Source organism: Leucopleurus acutus (assembly GCF_964270905.1).
Source record: "Leucopleurus acutus genome assembly, chromosome: 11".
Classification (NCBI taxonomy): domain Eukaryota; kingdom Metazoa; phylum Chordata; class Mammalia; order Artiodactyla; family Delphinidae; genus Leucopleurus; species Leucopleurus acutus.
Window position 1 is genome coordinate 12,014,454 of NC_139152.1, and position 21,015 is coordinate 12,035,468.

Below are 21,015 nucleotides of genomic sequence, written 5' to 3' on the forward strand. Positions count from 1 at the left end.
GCCACAAGCCAAGGAATGTCAGTAGCCACCAGAAGCTCCTGGAAGGAGCAAGGAATGGATTCTCCCCTAGAACCTCTGGAAGAAGCATGACCTTCTGGCAACTCATTTCACACTTCTGGCCTCCAGAAGTGTAAGCGTATACATTTCTGTTGTGTTAATCCACCCAGTCGGTGGTCCTCTTGCAGAGGCCCCGGAAAACTCCACGCTGGGAGACATACTCACTTCCAGCTCTTTTTCCTCTGCTGTTTCCAGGAACAGATCAGGGCGGAAGGGTTTCACTCCGTTGGAATACTCCACTCTGAAAATCTTCTCTGGTGGGGTAGGAAGAATTCAAATTACAAGAAAGAATGCAGCGTGAAGGAATTTTAGCAGCAGCCTCCAGACTCTGAATTGGTTCACCGTGCCTGGGTGGGTACCCAGTGGGAGCGTGGCAGAGCCCAGGCCAGCACTTGACAGACAGATGTGAATGAATGGACAATCCACCAGGCGAAGGGGTCTCATGCCCCCTTACACCCAGGAGATTACCTTAAGTTAAGGCTACTAACCCTTTAAAACTTAACTCAGAGACCGCTGTCTTAGGGAGGCTTCCTCTGACCAAGACCCTAGCCTGTCCGCCCTATATCCCTTAGCCACCTCCATCCCCCAGACAGGTAAGAGCTGGCACATAATAAGTGCTCAGTAAAGCGAGGACTGGATGAACGGAAGGAGACGTTTCCTCCCTGAGAGGACATGTGACAAAACCATAGATCTGCTCTTAGTAAGAACTGAAATATGTGTTGTCCCGCTAGAGTGATCTAGTTCAGGTGTGAAGCAGACACACGTCTCTTACTGGAATCAGAAGAAAAGCAAGAAATGGTAAGGCGGGATTCTCTATCTCACAAAATTGCTGGCGGTAGTGGCAGCTGGCAGTGGTATATTGTCCTATGCTTTTCAGAGCCCTCTAATGTTCATACTGTCACTGAATTCCTCCAACTACCCCATGGAGTGTGGAGGGTAGATGCGACATTGTTTTCGCAGATGAGGGACTGAGATGTGGTCACAGAAACCTCGGGGTCTCAGTCAGCCTAGAATTCCTGCTGGGTCCCAGGGAAGGCCCCCAAAGGGTCAGACTCTCACCCTTCTGGTCCCGACAGCTGAGCGTGTAGAAGGTTTCTCTCCGCAGGATGATCTCCTGGGCGATGATCCCATAGCTGTACACGTCTCCTTTCTGCGAGATGCTGGCTTGGCGCAGGTGCTCCGGGGCAGTCCATAGGTCTGTGCATTCAGCATTGAGATCGCGAGGTTGAGGCGGGGGGTGAGCAGCCCAGAGGTCCCCAACTTGCTTTTATTTTTAAGTCCCTCTACCATACTGATGCTGGTGATGGGGCAGAACACACACTTGCCTTCCAAGCTGACTAGGTAATGCCAGGATTTGGGTGAGGACATATGGCAACGCCTTCCCTAAAACTGCCTGGATCACAGTTCTGAAAACCCTCAAGGTCTACCTAGACCAGAACCTGGGGTATAGGAAGCGCTCAGTAAATATTTGTGGGGTGAAGGCAGTAGAATGTAAGAGGCTGAGGATTTAATAGCTTACGGAACATATGGCAAAAACCTATGAAAGCCTCTATAAATATTTTAAAACTATATATTTATATATTTTATGTAATATAAAACATTATAAATACATATATTGATGTTTCCTGAAAGAAAATAAAGACAGAACATTTGAACAAAGAGACCATCACTGATATATTCTGTGTGTGACATACCGGCAGTCATGAAGTCAGCTATTATCCACAGATGTGTTTTCTTTGGTGCTCGCAGTATTATTTAAAAAAAGAACGCACACACTTTACTCGCGTTTTACTAGTGTGCCTGCTATTCCTAGTGCTTTCCATCAAGTCTACTTCACACGAGTGAAGCAATCCTGTGTCCTGTGTTTGGCTCCTATAGACACTTGGGTTTTGGACCGCTATCACATATCTTATGTATAATAATGAGGGCGTACAATTAATTATCCTCCAACATCCCTTGGAGGTTTTCCAGGATCACCTAGCTCCTTGCAGACTTTTTGAGATTTCTACCTTCAGCATTTTCAAGTAAATAAACCTACAGATTCATGTGTTTTCAGTACGGTGATATGCTTAAGATGAAGCACACTTTCCTCATTTAGTTTTCCATCCAACTGTTCACTGCCTTTTTGAATTTGTGTCTTGTGAATTCATGTGGCTTGTGATCCATGAACGACTGATCCTAATGGTTAAACTTGTGGGAAGGGAACTAAATCTGCTTATGCTAAAATTTCCGATAACCGACCCCACAGATAGGTAGGTATAACTGGATGATGTCCAGAAGGATAGGATTTGGCCTGCAGTTCATCTGATGCTGTGTCAGGGTGAGTCATTTCATGAAGGTGAGTCATTTCATGAAAGAGATTTGCTCACTCCATGATGAGCACTGCTTGGCACACAGTAGGTCCTCAACAAGCACTTACTAGATTGAGTCCAATGTCCTAGCATCCTTGACATGACTGAAGAAGTGGGGGGCAGAACTCTCATTTTTCCTCCATTAAGGGAAAACTAGAGGATTCCAAAGTAGAATTAGAGGCAGAATTTAGTTTTTGGATCCAGGTAGTATTTTGAGGCATATATGAGTCCTAGCCTTCTGAGGCTGTTTAACCCAGAATTCTAGTAAAGAACAGGTGAATGTTCAACATGAAAAGCCCTTTGTACTTTACAAGTCAGTTTTTTGTGTTACTTTTTTGACCCTCATCACAATCCTGAAAGGGATAAGTATGAATATGTTTTACTGATAAGATTTTTTTCTTATCATCATTTCTTATCATTATCACAGATAAATGAATGAAGTCTAGAATTGGGAAACGGGTCCTCAGCCTTGTACTCCATCTTCTTGGGCAAACCTCTTAACCTCTCTGAGCTTCAATTCTGTCTTCTACAAATGAAGAGGGTTCGATCAGACGATTTCTAAGATCTCTTACTGCTCTAACTTCTGTATTTTCTCACGCAGTCCTGCTTCCACAAGCCAATAACTTCTTTATGATTTCTCCCTGATATCAAGGACACACAGATGAAGGAAATCCACAGAGGAGATCTGTTCAACTGGACAAGCATGCACTGAACACTGAGAAGGGGGTAGTGCTGGAGAATGACCCAGCTGATGCCTCTTACAACTCCAAGTGTTTATTTTCTGATCAGTATCACCATTTCCTGAGCACCTTAAATGGACTTGTGAGAAAAAAAAATTTTTTAAGTGGGAAACTAGTAAAAATTTCATTCATCACAGACCTTTTCTTGGAGGTAAAATGGAATTGCAGCCAAAATCAGTTATCTTCACCACCATCCTACTATCCACCACGCAGTTGGTGGACTTCAGACGACCGTGGACTTCTGTCTTACTGGAGTGCAGATATGACATCCCCTGTAGTTTTTCACATAACAGGAAAACAAAGAGATATGACACTTTTCAGCAGCTCCATTATTTTAAGGAAAGAAATGATGTTTTGAAATTATTTTGGCATGCAGATAGAATCACCATCAAATTTTACATTTAATTCCATTAAGTTTAACTTTCAAAATGTTGTTAAAGCCCCAATATTTGCCTAAGCACTGCATCTAGTTTTGGAGTCTATTTAGGTGACACAGTAAAAGGCAGTTGTCTAAAGACTCTGTTTAGTGGTTGTATATAATATGAAGCAAAGACTGATCCTATTTTTTTAAAGCGTTTCCGCTTACCACTTATTCTGTGACTTTGAGTATGTCTCTAGTCCTCTGCTACCTCAATGAAAAAATATGAATAAGGCCTTGCCTTCCTGAAGGGAGGGGTGAGGCTAGATTATTTCCTAAAGTCTAAACGGTTTCATTCTATTTTGAAATAGAATGTTTCATTCTGTTTTGAAAGAGGAAGCCCTTTTTGAGCTGATGTGCTTCCCCCTGGTGGCCAGAGGTGGTATTGCAGAAACTGGTGTTGGGCCTTGATCCCAGGGATGAAATGTACCAAATAAGGTATTGTGTCACATTTTTTCCAACTGACTCTGATCCTATGTGACTTTCAAGTGATTTAAGACTGTATCACATAGCTTACTCTCGGGACTCGCTTTTCTTCATTCTTGAATGGGGCCCTAGTTACTGGTATCCACCTCCTTTTCATAGCACATCTGGGAAATATACATGTCCAGATTTATTATTGCCTCATGCAAGATGAATGCCTGCCCTTAATATTTTCTCTTATGAAGATGAGGATTCAGTCATCTTCTCTGAGACCTTACGTGATTTTTTTACTTCCAGCAAATCTGTGAAAATGTGTGCCCCAAGCCCAGTGTAGAAAGAATTTAATAATAAAAATAATAATGGCCAACATATATTGAATACCTGCTTGTCAGGTCTTATTCGGAGCACATGCATTGTTTCATAAAATCCTCACGACAACCCTATGACATAGGTACTATTTTTATTATCATTTTACAGATGAAGAGACCAATGCAATAGCTTGCTAGATCTGTTTTCCCAGATTTAACTTTCATAAATGTCTTTTGTGTTTGTGGGTCTCTTACCTTAGCAATGTCATACAAGACAGAGATCTTAAACTCCCAATCCATGAATGTACCATCAGGATAGGAAATTGTGTCATTTAAAACTTCCTGAGCAGGAGAAAAAGAAGAAGATGAGTTGTCTGAAGGAGGCTATTGTGGAAAGACTCTTACAGGCAAATAATGACTTTCTGATCATGAGGCCTTGGGCTCAGGAACAAGTTGGAACTCCATTGTCCTGGTTTTCCTGAACATGTGTTTCTTTTCTCTCTGATTTAAGAAACATTAGGTGGTTCTTATCCCAAGGAGATGAGCAGGAGATGACCATAGATCCAATATACCGGTTCTTCCACCAGGAGTAAAGGAATGAGCGGGCACCTGCCAGGAGAGTGGGGTGGTGGGCTGAGACGCAGGCTCTGTCTCAGCAAAATTACCCTAGTGTTTTTCAACAAGGAATTGCTATTAGGAAATTCCTTCATTAGGCTACGTTTTCACTTACATGATCAACTGTATCCATTGGCTTAATATCTCTAAGTGTTTCTTCTGTTTACTAAGTCCTCTGTCGTTAAGACAGAGAGCTTGGACTTTCATGGGAACTGTAGGACCTAGAATTTTGAACTCACAGTATTAACGTGATGATGGTTCTATCAAGATACAGGGTTTTAACTAAGCTGAAAACTATTCTTCGCAGTAAAACTCTAAACAGCACCCTAACTGAGAACCTAACAATAGTTTCTTGTTTGGGGAAAAAGCTCAGTTTTAACTCAGGTACTGTACCAATAGTTTCCAACAGAGGGTCCAAAGCCATCAGTCATTTCAGATAAGGGGCTGTGGATAGCAGGCCAAGTTAAGGGAGAGGAGTTCTGAGCAGACAGACCCTAAGTAACTCTTTCCTTGAGCACTGACATTTTTTACGTTTTTATTTGTTTACTATCTCTTCTCCTTACGAAAATGTCAATTCTGTGATAATCTTCATTTACTGGTGTATCTGCAACATCTAGTAAGTGTCTGGCACAGAACAGATGTTCGATAAATGTTTATTGCATGAATGCATCAACTGTTCCTAAACAAGGTTAGCCAAGGTTGCTGTATATATTTTTTTAATTAATTAATTTTTGGGCTGCATTGGGTCTTCGTTGCCGCGTGCGGGCTCTCTCTAGTTGCGGCGAACTCTTCACCGTGGTGCGCGCGCTTCTCATTGCGGTGGCTTCTCTTGCTGCGGTGCGCAGGCTCTGGGCGCGCGGGCTTCGGTAGTTGTGGCTTGCGGGCTCTAGAGCGCAGGCTCAGTAGTTGTGGCGCACGGGCTTAGTTGCTCCGCGGCATGTGCAATCTTCCCGGACCAGGGATCGAACCCGTGTCCCCTGCATTGGCAGGCGGATTCTTAACCACTGTGCCACCAGAGAAGTCCCGGTTGCTGTATATTTGTAAGATGGGAAGTATATTGTTTTTACTCTGTCTAGGGAGAGACTTTCTCATTTGTTTCCCCATAAAAGTAGTTTTCTGATGGGATTTGCCATGGGTTGAAGCCTAAAAGGATTACATCAGGGAGGGGAATGTAGTTTGCAAAGGCACAGCCTTTGCTTTGAGGTTCACAATACAAAGGAGTGGATAAGTTTCCTGTAGAAGCTTGTGTGGTCTGCTCCCAGCATGAGTCAGCAATGCCAGATGGGGGGCCCAGGACCACTCAGGTAATTGAAGTTTCCCACCATAGGGGAGAGAGCCAAAAACACTACGTATATGATATTTAAATGTTGGCCGGGCATTTTAGGGATTAAAAGACGGTGTGAAACCCTTTGACCAGGCTCTGTTAATTGGAAATTTCTGTTGCACTGAAATCAAATGAATCAGATATGGTCTAGCCTTTGTATGGAAAACACTGAATTTTGAAAGACCTGAAATTGTTATTATTAGAAATGTGTATATTTTATTATATCAGCAGCAATTTAAACGATCACTTTCAGCATCAATTAAAATGATCATATGGTCTTTCTCCAAAGACCTTTTGATATGATGCATTAGAGTAATATTTTTTCCATTCGTAGAATTAACTGTATCTAGTTGTATTACACTTTCCATATACAACTGGCTTAGTTACCAGTACTTTATCTATAATTTTTCATTTACATTCATAAATGTAATTAGTCTGTAATCACATTTAAGTATCAACTTTATGCTAGCCTTGTTGAATGTTAAATGAATTTAGAGGATGTTCATGTTTTTTGTTTAACTTTAGAACAGTATTTACATAGATGTTGAGAATTATTCATTGAAGTTTAGAAAAATTAAGCTGAGTCTGGTTTTCTTTGTAATGGGAGTGTTAATTTCTTCTATTGTTACTGACTTCCCTAAGGTTTTACTTTGAGTCAAGTTTTCATGATTATATTGTTTCTGAAGTTTTTCCTTTTTTTAAAGATTTTTTAAACTTAATAGTCATGACATTCTTTCATAATTGAAAGCATCTTTTTTATAGCTTTATTTTTTTTAATTTTCACTTTTGTGTATTTTTATGTTTGTTTTAGAGACTTAATTATAAGTATGAGAAGCTTGTATGTTTTGTAGTTTTTTTAAAAATAAACAACTCATGAATGCACTTTAAAAATTTACCAGTTTTATAGTAATTGAATTGTGAAGGTTTCCTGCCCTTAGGCCATAGTTATTCTTCTAAATTTTGCATTGAATACTTAGATTTTTTTTTTAAGAGAGAATAGCATTTAGGGATATAATTGTTTTCTTTGAAGACAGATTTGAGTTTATGCCATACATACATTTTTAAAGCTACATTCTTTTTTTTTTTTTCTTTTTCTTTTTTGGCCACGCTGCGTGCACATGCAGGATCCTAGTTCAGGATCCAACTCGTGCCGCCTGCAGTGGAATTGCGGAGTCCTAACCACTGGATTGTCAGGCAACTCCCTCTTGTGTTCTTTTTTTTTTTTTTAATTGAAGCTTATTGAACAAAAATATTTAAGTTATTAGTTCAGCACTTTTTATTATCTTAAAATTTTATTGAACTATGAATGTTTGGACCTCTTTGAAGCTGCTGCCCCCAATATTAGTATTCTGGCTTTGTTGGGGAAAACATTGAGGTTTTTAAGAGATACGAGGTCGGAAAGGAGCCCATAGGTAGGGTGACCACAATTCCTGGTTTGCTTGGGGCCAGCTGCAGTTTATGTCCGCTGTTAACACATAATTATTTTGGTACCCACTTTCATTCTCAAAGGATCCTGAGAATGAAATTATATGGTCACCCTACCCAAAGGTATTTAAAAGGCTGAAAGCTCTTGTAACATATGCCTAGAAAGTGTTCAAGGTGAGCAGCAAATATTTCGATGCTCTTTGAAGCAACTGTGCTGGTTTCCTTCCTGCCCCTCCCCTTTTCCTCGACACCTGACTTTGTTTTTTGTGTGAATGCTTCTGTGTGTGCCTGCCCTTCTGAGCTAGCCAATGATTTGATATTCTTAGCTCGATAGTTGGTTCTTCCCAAGAACTTGCCTCAGTCCTGTCTTTCTTTTTCTGCTTTGGACTTGTTCAGCCAGAATTCCTGACCCCATCTGGCAACTCCTGGGTCATCCTCAATCCTTCCCAAGGGAGACAATGGTAGGATTTAGACAGCAGAACTAGGACTTATGAACAAGCCTCCTTGCTATCGTAATGACCATCCAGTTTCCCTTTAATACAAAAGCAAGTATGCCAGTAAAATAAAATGAATCAAGAGGCAATCACTATTCCACATCTGTTCTTTGTTTTCTCAAGTCTACACTCCTGAATATTTTTTAGCTAGTTTTCTTATAAAGATATAATATGGATGACTGACAAGATCTGAGTGATCTAGTTTGACAAGCATATGGGCCCATACACTTTTCCTGATAACTCTCTGATATTATTTCACTGAGTGAGCCTTTACAATCGCTACTAAATATTCTTTTTTGCATATGGTTGGCTAGTTAGGGAATTGGAAACGATCCTGGTTCCTTACCCGGAGGGATCCTCTCTCGCAGTACTCGATCACCCCAAAGATCATGGAATCAAGCTTCACCGTGCCGTAGAACTTGGTTAGGTTGTAATAGTCAATCTGAAGCAACTAAGATATAACATGTTTATTTACAAAGCAAGTCAGCCAGAAAGGAGCGCCTGAGTAAAAACTAATATGTTAATAAAACGTGCCGTGTCTCAGATCTCTGGGAAGATGTACTGCTCTTGATACAATGAAGTGTCAGTTCATTTCCTACTGCAGTTGGAATTACATCTTACCCCACAGCCTTTCTTTTGTTGGCAAGGGGACTTGAATACAAACCTTTGAGTACTCTCAAATCACATCAGGACCACCTTCTAGGACATGCCAACATGTTTTACACCATCAAACATCACTCTTCAACATATTTTGGTACAATTTTCAGCGAGTATGATCACCCATTTCTTGGTCTGAGGGCTTCTCTGTCAGCATCCCCAATAACACCTTGCTCCACCAGGGACCTCAATGCTTGGGGAGAATGGGGTGAAGCTATTTCTCACTTAAAGGTTTTAAGGAAGGGACGCGTACCTTGTTCAATTCTATCTTCTGTTTCTCGGTGAAATTGCCATCGTTGTGCTTGAGATCCTTTAGAATCACTCGCTGCAAAGACCCATTGAATTAAGGAGATAATGTAGCATGACCACTCATATGCATGTTATAATAATTTGCTCACGTGTCTATCTTTCCACAACACTGTAAGCTCTCGAGAGTGGTAACACTTTTATTGCTGTTTATATCCTTGGTAACTAGTGCCTGGGATATGGTAGGCTCAGATGGGAATGTTTCTTAAAAATGACTAAATGAAAAGGAAGGAAGGAAGGAAGGGAGGGAGGGAGGGAGGGAGGGAAGGAGGGAGGGAGGGAAGGAAGATACAAACCCCCCCATGGGATTGTCATATTCCCACTGCAATGAGCTGAAATATATACAGGGTTGCCTGGACTACTCTGAATCTCTTTAATTTTTCCTTTTCCTTCCTTAACTCTCTCCCTCTCAAAAATTCTATTTTTCCTTCAATACACTCATGACTTGTGAGTGTTGTAACCCTTGAAGCAGAGCCCTGCCCACCCCTTGGAAGGCTCCAGGAACAGCCCTTGGGGTCAGCCCGGGCACCCCGGCCATCGTACTGGCAACATCAGAGCTGGGGCGACGATGAGTCAGAAGGCCCAGCACATACCCCTGATTGAGGGTTCAGAAGAGCAGAGGAGACTAGAGTCACCTTTTTGTCGTACTTGCACTGTCGCAGTCTCTGGATTGTATCACGTCTCTTGTCGTCATCGATCTGCCACAAGGAAAGGCCAATTATTCCAGAAGCTCCATATCTAGTCTCCCTCCACCCCCTGCCAGTGAAGGCTGAGAGGCTCTGTGGGTGGGCTGTATCTGTTGTAGTTGCTCACAGCACTCTGGGCGGGCTCAGAAAAACTGTCATAATTGACGTGTGTTCCCTATCATTCTCACGCTCTCCCTCCAAGGGTATCTTCCTTCCAAGTATCCGCCAGCTTAACCCTGGGTTTCCCTCCCTTCCTCCTGTGGCTTATTTCAGCCAGCGATTTCCTTTGCTTCCTTCTCTCTCAGCTCCCCCATCTACTGGGAGCCATTGCCTGTAGCTCCAGACAGACGCTCTCAGGGGAGCACGCTGTGCATCTGAGTTGCGAACTCATGCCTAAATGCACAAGCAGCAACGCAAGTGAGGACGCCGTGCTGGGGCTTCAGAGGACAGCCGCATCAGCTCTGGGTTCAGCCTGGAGTTGCCGGATCATCTGATTTGTCAAGAGAAGCTTGTAATATGCATTTTCTATGCCATTCCAAGATGTTTGTATTTGGTAATTAATGTTTTAAAAAGTTAAATGTGGAACGAAACGTAACACACACACACACACACGCACACGCACACGCACACACACGCACGCACCTGCAGGCTAGCATGGCTCTTGGTCTGCCAGTCTAAAGGCAGAAAACAGATTGAGAGCTATTGCATCTTTCCACTTGATTCTCATAAAAACCTGTGTATTATATTTGTTAAAACTTACCTCATAGGGACATTTTGAAAATGTGAGTGAAATAAGTTATACCCAATTCCAAGCATGATGCCCAGCACACTGCAGATTAATAAATGCCACTTGTCTCCCCTTCTCCTGTTTCTCATTTTATACATGAGGTACAACAGGGTGGCATGATACCACACGTGGCCTAAGAACACATGGAACCCAAGCATGACTTCTTGTCTAGTATTCTTTTCACCCGCTCAGGCCTCGATACGTCCTTTAAACCATTTGAGCCTCAGTCCCTTCCTTATCTGGGCAATCCTAACTCAGGGATACCTGGGAATCAACCGAGACAAACTTTGTGACATTTTCTTGCAAGCACAGGCGTTTTATCCTCAAATGAGTCCTCTGCATCTTTACCATTTTCTTCTGTCTGTTGCTCTCCCCTGGGGCTTTGCTGACTTCTCTCCCTCTGGCTGCCTTGGTTTTCCGACCCTCTCTCTTCTAGCCCGGGATGCTTTCTTCATCATCTCGCCCCTTAGTCTTGCTTCCTTATCCAGAGCTCGAACCACCGCCTGTCTGGTTGTGTGGCATTTTCCCCTTTTGCAGACTTTGCTGACGGAAGGTCAATTCCCAGCCGCCTGCTCCCTAGCTGGGCTGCACCTCAGAGTGACAGCGACTCCCCAATGCTCTGAATCACTTCTAACCTTCTTCCTTCTTGGTTACTGTCCCCAAGACCTATTCCTTAGCCAACTGATGAATTAACTCATAAAAATTATGTCATGCCTGACAAGGGGTAGATGGGGTATACTCCTAGGAGTATTTATATTTTAAGAAAACACGCAGAGACACAATGTTTTAGGCCTAACCCCAAAGAACAAAGTGCAATATTGGGGTTTTGAGGCAGTGGGGGGGGCTTGTGAGGAGTGGAGCCGTGGCTGGACGTGGCAGAGGTGAACCACGTGGGAGCCCATCCTCGTGTCACACCAGAGGCAGGGGACCACTCACTCCTTCTAAAGGTCTCCTCTCCCCTTCCCAGGGTACTGCTGGTAAGTCATTCAGGTCAATAAATTCTCTCTTTGAAAATCCAATAATCTGACGATTGTTTACATTTTACTGTGAATGACCACAAGATCGATTTCATCCTGACACTTGCCTGAGACAGATTGGTCTTTTTTTTTTAATTTTAGAAATATTTATTTGGTGAGTTAGTTGGTTAACTTTTTGGCCACACTGCACAGCATGCGGGATCTTAGTTCCCTGACCAAGGTTCGAACCCGTGCCCCTTGCAGTGGAAGCTCGGAGTCCTAACCACTGGACTGCCGGGCAAGTCCCTGGCCTTTGCCAACAGCACCTTTATTTTTGTGGTTCAGGATGTAACAGGAGCATCACTTTCGAGCGTGGCGCACTTCTGGAGGATGGGAAGACCCAGCCCTCGCACAGCCGTGAGGGGACCTGAGGCACCAGAGTGCAGCGTGCAGGACTTGGGGTGGAATGCCAGGAGCTGGCGGAGAGGCTCCAAGCACAAACCTGACCCATGAAGCAATTTTACTTTTGCTGATTCTAGGCAGGGAGGCACCAGGTCACACGATCCTGTTGGCTTGGCCCTGCTCTGAGGGACCCTGCTCACTCCTTCACGTGGAGGTTCTGGAACTCCATCTCCTCTTAGTATGCTTCGGTATAAAACCTCTGATAAGGCTGTGGTGTATGGTGAATGTTAGGATCGTGGTCTTCACGGTTACACAGACTGGGTTCACGCTGTGGCCACGCTCCTGAATTTCTAGCCCTGTTGCCTCAAAGTGCTCGGGAACGATGAAACGGGTCAATGCCTCTGGCACATAACAAGTGCTCAGGAAATGTTAGCTGTTACCATTTGTAGCAATCTGACTCCCTAGCTGTGTGTGACCCTGCCCTGCTTCTCAACCCTTTGCCCTTCAATTTCCTCATCGGCAAAATTATGACGGTAAAGTTCATCTCATGAGGTCCCTGTGGGGAGCAGGTAAGACCACTTAGGTCCCGCATCAACCTCAGCGGATGGGAGCAGTTATCACGGGGCTGCTGCTGAGATTTCCTGGCTGAGGGAGAATGTGGGCAAATATCAGCAGAGACCTCTCTTGTCAGCAACGAGCAAGTAAGTCACATGTCCTCAGTATAAGCAGAGTAGCTCCCCGAGGTTTAGAGGAGCTCAAATGCTCTTCCCATTTCCGTATCCCTTCCATAAAAAATTCTCACTCTGTGCATTTCTCTTCTGGGTCAGATGCAAAGAATGAGTAACACACCATATCTCAGCCTCCACCAAAGTGTTCATTGGTTCAGGTAGCTGACATTTAGTGCAATGAAGAGCCAAGGGAAAGACAGGAAGCTGAGAGTTAGAAAACATCTAAGTCTTGGATTCTGAAACAAATGATCCTGGCCTGGAACATTTCATACCACGTACCAAAGTCTTGTCAAATCCCTGGCAAGTTGCACTAGCCCTTGCATTCACCAGGTAAGGGAAACCTTACCTTTAGGCTAACATGGTTGGTCTCATTGGACTCCAGGGGAAAGATATTTTCAGGAGGAATGTGGAACCACTTTTTCTGTCGAAGTGCATAGTCTCTCTTATATTTTCTGTGAAAGGGATAGAATCAGCCAATAGGTTTTTATTAGTATTCATGCCATTCGGTTTCTGAACACTAGGAGAAATCTAGAGCTATGATGCCCTCAGGTGGATACGCGGTGAGTACAGCTGGCCCAATGGTGTGACTCCATGTTCTCCAAACTGGTGAGTGCTGACCTTTTGTGGACCTGTAAGGATTTCTGATGGTCTTCTGTACTCTTTCTTTTTTTTTTCTTTTTCATTTCACTTTCTCAGATCCTTCACTAAGGCAACCCTTTATTATAATAAAAAATTTGAACTGGGCTTCCCTGGTGGTGCAGTGGTTGAGAGTCCGCCTGCTGATGCAGGAGATACGGGTTCGTGTCCCAGTCCGGGAAGATCCCACATGCCGCGGAGCGGCTGGGCCCGTGAGCCATGGCCGCTGAGCCTGCGCTCCGCAACGGGAGAGGCCACAACAGTGAGAGGTCCGCGTACAGCAAAAAAAAAAAAAAAAAATTTCAACTGATGTCACAGAAAGCGTGAGGCGAAAACAGAGGATACATCAGATTCCCAAATAAGCCAGTTCCTCTTCGGCATATGTGCCTTTTAAAAAATCCATTAAGAAAATAGAAAAGCACAGAGAAAAAGTAACAACATGTAACCCAACATTCAAAATGTCAAGAATTTGTGATTGTTTCCCCCAGATAGTATAGACAAAGCAGCATTCTTGGGTTATAGGAATGCACACTCACAACTTTACAGACATTGCCAAATTGTTTCCCAAAGCGATTGCACCAATTTGCCCTCTCACTGTGAAAATTCCCGTTTCCTCCGTATTCTTAACAACATTTGGCATTAACTTTTTTTAACCCTTAGGATGTATGTGAAACGGTGTTTGTTGCTTTGTATTTCATTTTCTTGATTATAGAGAGATTAAATATCTTTTCAAATATTTTCTAGCTATTTTATAGAGTTGCCTATTCATAATTTTGCCCATTTTTTCTATTGCATTGTCTTTGCCTTATTTATTTACACGAGTTCCTTATAAATTCTGCAAAACAAATCTTTTGTCCTTTGATGTGTTGCAAATGCCTTCTTCTGGTTTATTGCTTTATTGAGCTTTGCTGTATAAAAAGTTTTGATTTTATTAAGGTCATGGTTATATTATTTTCTCTTTGACTTTTCTTTTTTATCTTGACTGAGAAGTATTTTCCTACTTGAGACATAAAGTCATTTTCTATTAATTTCTTCTGAGTTTGCTTTCTCACATTTAGGTCTGTAATCCATTTACAATCCATATGGAATGAAATTTATCTTTGTGTATTGTTTCAGGTAGGGCTTTCATTTCATTTTTTTCATGTTGAGAGCCTACTGTTCCAACATCATTTCCCAACTGACTCATAATGTTCCCATCATATGCCAAGTTCTCACGCTTGCTCGTGTCAGATTCTAGAATCTGTATTCTTTTCCATTGGCCTATTTGTCCCTGAGTTTGTCTTTGCTTGTGCTCATTTGACAGACTCCTATTCACCTTCTCAAGGTCATTGATGATGACGTTGTGAATGTCCCCTAAGCAGAAATGATTATTCTCTTCCTATGCTTCCATCTAACTCTGACTACTCCTCTATTAGATACATATAAAATAGTATATTATTGGCCAAAGATTTTGGTCCTAAGACCTGGTGGCAAGTGGCGTGACTATTAGGGCCTTGAAGGCTTGCAGACTCTCATCTCTGCACTGCAGAAGACTCCTGGGACTCCACAGAGCCAACTGCCATTCATACTGAATTAGAGGAAGCTATAAATCATTCACTACTTTTCTTGCATAGCTGTTGGAATGGAAAACTATAAGAATAACATCTGTCTTCCATATCTCCTCATGGACACAGTATTGCTCTCGCCATTAGGAAGCCCTATCTCTGCCTTCCCTGCGTAGAGAAAACGGAAAGTGCCTGTTTCCACCTGTTACTGTTTCTTACTTTGTGATTCATCCTATCTTAAGCTGACGCCCATTTGGACTTGGTGTCTGAGGGACAATAGCCACATCTGTGGCCCTGCTGTTGGCTGCCTTTACTCTCCTCAAATTTTGGTTTCCTCTTACCTTCAACTAAATGGTCACCATACACTGTAAATCATCTCTTACATTTCTTGGTAATACAGAGTCACAGGAGTCAAGCTCTGCCTTTAGACTGAAGAGAACGATCTACCCACTTTCCTGCAGAAACCTTTAACTGACATGCAACAGACTGGACTCTCATCATGAGAAGGTACAGTGACACACAGACCAAAGCGTGTGATACATAGAGAAAAACTGTTGTCTGGTTTAGTTAGGAAATGGGAATGATCCTGATACTATAATGGGATAGAAAGTTTTGTGTGTTTAACACACATAGATTAGGAGGTAGTGTGGGACTCACTCATTCATTTATATATTCAAGAAATATTTCTGAGTATACAGACTATGTCTCTGGCACTGCACTAGGCTCTTCATGTGTCCAAGCTGAGTAGAGCAATCATGGAACTGATGGTCAGAAGGACTGAGTTCTACCTTCGGCCCAACACACTACCTGGTGATGTGATTCCAGACAAGCCATTTGGCTTTCTGGGTCTCTCTTTCCTCAGGCTAAAGCAGGAGGTTTGGAATGGATGATTTCTAAAGCCTCTTCCAGCCTGAAAGTATGTAATATAGAGACTCTGAAATTGCCCACAATATACTAATAAAACAGCAGAAATAGCTATTTCTACCTGTAGAATGCCTGGTATATGGTCACGATACGGACCTTATTTCAACTCCTCACAAGAGTTCAGATGAGGATACTGAAGCTGAGTAACATTTTTTTTTTTTTTGCGGTACGCGGGCCTCTCACCGCCGTGGCCTCTCCCGTTGCGGAGCACAGGCTCCGGACGTGCAGGCTCAGCGGCCATGGCTCACGGGCCCAGCCGCTCCGCGGCATGTGGGATCTTCCCGGACCGGGGCACGAACCCGCGTCCCCTGCATCGGCAGGCGGACTCTCAACCACTGCGCCACCAGGGAAGCCCAGTAATATGTTTAAGTTGCTAATAATATGGTTAACACCACACGACCGGTAAAGCCCAGAACTGGAATTTGAGTTCAAACGTCTCTGAGGGCAAAGCTCTAATCCATCCACTGAGTAATATTCTGCCCTTGATGGAGTCTTTGATGCTGAATGCCTTCATGATCTTAGCTCTGTCCAGAGAGCTTCTTGTGAATGTATACTAGCATCCACAGACGTGCCTTCTCCCTCTTGCCCCCTTCCCTCTCTGAGTGGGGAGCACAGCAGGTTAGAGGGGCTGCAAGGTACCTGAGCACCAGGAGGGCGCCGAGCAGGAGCAGGGCCACTGCCCCCGTGAGAGTGAAGACGGCGACCAGCAGCACTTGAGGGCCTGGGGCAGAGAAGACGGTGAAAACGCACCAGTAAGGACCTTTGAAAAGACAATGCGCACACCCCACAAGATCCTAGCTGTGTAATATAACTTGAGGATGGGGAAAAGGAGAGACCTTTTAAGCTATCCGTCTTTTAGAGAAAGACAAACATCATACGATATCACTTATATGTGGAATCTAAAAGAATGATACAGACGAACTTATTTACAAAACAGAAACAGACTCACAGACTTCAAAACAAGCAAACAAGCTTAAAAACAAACAAACTTAAAACAGACTTCCAAACAAGCTTAAGTAAAAACAAACTTAAAACAGACTTAAAAACAAACAAATGTAAAAACAAACTTACGGTCACCAAAGGAGAAAAGTGGGAGGGAGGGATAAATTAATTAGAAGTTTAGGATGAACATATACACACTACTGTATATAAAATAGATAATCAACAAGGGCCTACTGTATAGCACAGGGAACTCTACTCAATATTCTCTTAATAACCTCTATGGGAAAAGAATCTGAAAAAGAATGGATATAGGTATATGCATAACTGAAGCACTTTGCTGTACACCTGAAACTAACACAACACTGTAAATCAACTATACTCCAATATAAAATAAAAATTAAATTAAAAAAAGATATCTGTCTTTTATTAATCTCTTCATTGGTAATACAGATCCTGCATCCTTGGTTTATGAGGAAAACCGACTGGAATGTGCTCCAAAGTGGCTTAATTTCATCTACCCTTATAGTTTAGACATCTCGTTTCTTACGGGAATCATCAAATGTTAGAAGGACATAAAATAGTTTCTGGCACACAAATAATTTTGGTGGGAAGACTATCTGATGTCTTTGATACCAATATACCTAAGGAGGATTCACAAAGGAAGAAATAGACAACTGTTTTTCAATACAGAGAACACATTGGAGGAAAAGTAGGACAGTGTGGAGTGAACAGTACATGACAGTGTTGCCCACCGGTCCTTTCCAAGCTCAACCGGGTCACTGAGGGAAGTCCATGAAGTACGTAAGGAATGTGATTTATTAGCATGTAGGTGAAGCTGTGTAGAAGGAGGAATTTGAGAGACTCGCAGAAGAGTCAGTGGAATTCAGGAAAACGTGGATCCAACCCAACGAAGCACTGAAGCAGACTCTGAGTGTGCAGAGGACTAAGCCTAGATTAAGAAGGACAACAACAATAATAAAACTGTACAAGAGGGTTTCCCTGGTGGCACAGTGGTTAAGAATCTGCCTGCCAATGCAGGGGAAGACCCCACATGCCGTGGAGCAACTAAGCCCGTGCGCCACAACTACTGAGCCTACGCTCTACAGCCTGAGCTCTGCAACAAGAGAAGCCACTGCAATGAGAAGCCCTCGCACTGCAGAGAAGAGTAGCCCCGGCTCGCTCGCCACAACTAGAGAAAGCCATGCACAGCAATGAAGACCCAATGCAGCCAAAAATCAATTAAAAAAGAAACAACAACTGTACAAGAAAGTCGTTGTTCAAACATGCCTCAGCAGATCCCTATTAGAATAGGAAGTTAGAGGGTTCAAGAAGAAGAAATGGAATGGATTCCAAGCAACAGATAGTGTGTAAGAAGCTGGAAGGTAATAGCAATATGGTGAAGGAGACAGGTTTTTTTTCTTTATAGCATAAATAAGAGAGACCCAATCAGAAACTCTAGGGAAGTATGATCAAGGAAGGCGCATCTAAAAATAAAACGAAGTAAAATAGTTTGAGAATTTGGAATTTAAAAAATCCATTTGTGTGTGTGTGTGTGTCACAAAGGAGAGACATTGGAGTTATACAGAAAGAAATGTTATCCTGACATGCTATCTAACTTTATAAAAATAATAATAACAATGAAAATGTTTAGTAATTTTCAACTGATAGGTAAATGACAGAGGGCTTCATATGGCTACCAAAAAAATATTATCAGTCCAGACAAATTAAAGCAAAGTACAGGAGAATCTGGGAGGTGGGAAGGAGGTAGAAGAAAGGAAAGTGACACTAACATCTTCATCTTACAAAGCTGGGAAGCAAGAACTTTTATATATACTTGATAGAACTCGAAGCTTATGCAAAATTAATTAAAATTACAAGGCACCAATAAATGTATTGACAAAAAGATATAACTATATTGAGAAAGCTTACAGAAAAGTAGGGCTAGTGAAAATGAACTATATCTTCATTTATCAATACAAGAAATAAATAGATAACATCTAAAGCTTACAAAGCAAAAAATATATGCATATTATTTAAAAATATGAAAAAAACAAAGCAGAAGGGACTGCAAGACCAGGAGTGCACAGAGGTGGGACCAGGTACACTCTTTCCATTATGAATATTTCTACTCTTGGCTTTTAAAATCATGTGCATGAATTTTTATACAATAAAAATATAATTAATGAAGGTGTCCCTGGAATGATGAGTGGCCAGATCTTATTCAAGTAGCACCTCAACACCTCACACTGTATTCTCTCTCATGGCACCATAACATAGACCCTTGAGGGCATGGCCGGTCTTCTGTCTGCTCATCCTGATACCTTTAGCACGCAGCACCAGACCTGGTACCTGGTCACGTATCAATAAAAAATTACTGAATAAATAAATAATTGAATAAAAACTTGGCCCTGCTCATCTCACTCTCTGAGAAGAGGCAAAGAAAAATGCCCAAATAATATATGTAAATAAATTCACATAAAAAAATCTCTTGTGCTATTACACTTAGCTTACATGTCACATGTATTTTTGAACCATTTTTGTTTCATCACATTATGTCCTTCTAATGAGCTAACCATTTTTTTTTTTCTGAGGTAGAGGGTTTAGTAAGGTTCATACTGCAGCAACTTTCTATAAGGGATGAATTGGAAGGAGTTATGCTTTGCTAACTTATAACTTTGCCTCTGCTTGTTATCTTGTTTTCTGCTAAGGGGAAAATTTAACAGTGAAAATGTGAGCCCTGGATTTCTATTCTCGTTAGCGCAGAAATAAATTATTCCTTTGGAGGTGGAGCTGCATTGTGGGCATATTTGACTTTGGTGAATTCCGTTTATTACTACAATCACCACTTCCATTCCCATCACCACCACTCTTATAACCCCAACCCCACACAAAAAACAACAGTGAGTACGAGAAATACAATTTCAACAGTGCAGACAATTCTACTCATCAGTCTACTAAAATCACCCAGCCTCCAGACTACAGCATAAGTTGGAGGGAATATCTGCTGAGTCCTTAGCCCCTCTCAATTCTTCCCTAGTATAAACATCACATTGCATGAAATATAATTATGATATTTAAATATACTACATACTATTTAAATACAGTAATTTTTAATTCAACATACTTGTAAATCACCGTATCACATTAGTTCTAAGGTTAAGTTTCTGCTGCCCTCTGGTGGCTACTGTGGTTATCACAGCCTATTTAACTAGATAGACGGTGAATGCAGATTGAGTTTTATAACCCCAAGGTCATAGAACATGATCGTTGGAAAGAACTTTGAGATCAGTTAACAAATCTCCTGACTTAACAGAGGAAGATACTCATAGTTAGAGAGTAAGTGGACTGAAATTAACACTGTCTAGATTAGTACTGAATAGCAGCATATTCATAGTTATACTGCCTTTCATTCCTCACTTCTTTCCTTCCTTCATTTCTTCCTTCTTTCCTTCCTTTCAAGGCACCGTGTCTGAGTAAAGAACGGACCCTACACTTACACGGTGTATGGTGTAAACAAATAAATGAGATATAAGTAATATGCTAGAAGTCCGGTGTAATGAGGGCAAGATCAATAACCCCCTGAGATGCTAAGAAAAAGCTTAGGAAAGGTGAAATCCAAGTTACACACTGAGGATGAGTGGTTGTTTACTAGTTCTATGGGGGTGTGTGGGACAGATTTTAGTCAGAGGGAGTAGCATCAATAAAGACCCAGGAGCACGAAGCTGCAAGACCCTTTCTTTAAGGAAGTAGGAGGAAGTTGAGAGGGTGGGGAAGAGATTTCAGGTAAGATGAAAAAGGCGGCTGGAGACGTGGGAAGATCAGGGACATTCCGTGCTATAACAAGTCATTCGGACTCTGAAGACAAAGTGGAGCTGCCAATCGAAGGGTTAGAGCAGCTGGGTAATGCGACTGGATTTGCGCTATCCCTCTGGCGGCAGTGGTGGTTGGGTTTGAGGTGGGCAGGAGGTGGGGCTGAGCAGGAAGACAGATGGATGTCATTGGAACCCAGGAGGTAGCTGAGGAAGGCCTGGGTGCGGAACAGGAACCAGATCTGCGTTGTACACTGCTGCGTCCCAGGTGCTTAGAACATTGTCTGGCATTAAGTAAATATTTGTCAGATGAATGAAAAGACAGTGATGGTAGAAATCTCCTGATGAAACGTTCTGTTACTTAGTTGGCAGTTGTGTACACAGATGAAAGACCGGGCATGACTATCTTATTTGTATACTATTTGAAAGACTGAGTTATTTAATTTGTAAAGTCTGAAACTAAATGTAACAGTTAAAGAATGA

The 21,015-nt window shown here is 42.2% G+C and overlaps 1 protein-coding gene across 1 annotated transcript in view; it reads right to left on the bottom strand.

Annotated features, from left to right (window-relative positions):
• Positions 1–21,015, bottom strand: part of GUCY2C (guanylate cyclase 2C) — a gene marked incomplete at both ends in the record, with an annotated part of 69,227 nt that overhangs the window by 22,776 nt on the left and 25,436 nt on the right. The window contains 9 exons of the mRNA XM_082849719.1: positions 223–311; positions 1,117–1,254; positions 3,288–3,420; positions 4,553–4,639; positions 8,502–8,606; positions 9,066–9,137; positions 9,754–9,816; positions 13,024–13,129; positions 16,421–16,502. Coding sequence (XP_082705845.1) covers positions 223–311; positions 1,117–1,254; positions 3,288–3,420; positions 4,553–4,639; positions 8,502–8,606; positions 9,066–9,137; positions 9,754–9,816; positions 13,024–13,129; positions 16,421–16,502 — 875 coding nt within the window. The remainder of the gene's footprint in view (positions 1–222; positions 312–1,116; positions 1,255–3,287; positions 3,421–4,552; positions 4,640–8,501; positions 8,607–9,065; positions 9,138–9,753; positions 9,817–13,023; positions 13,130–16,420; positions 16,503–21,015) is intronic.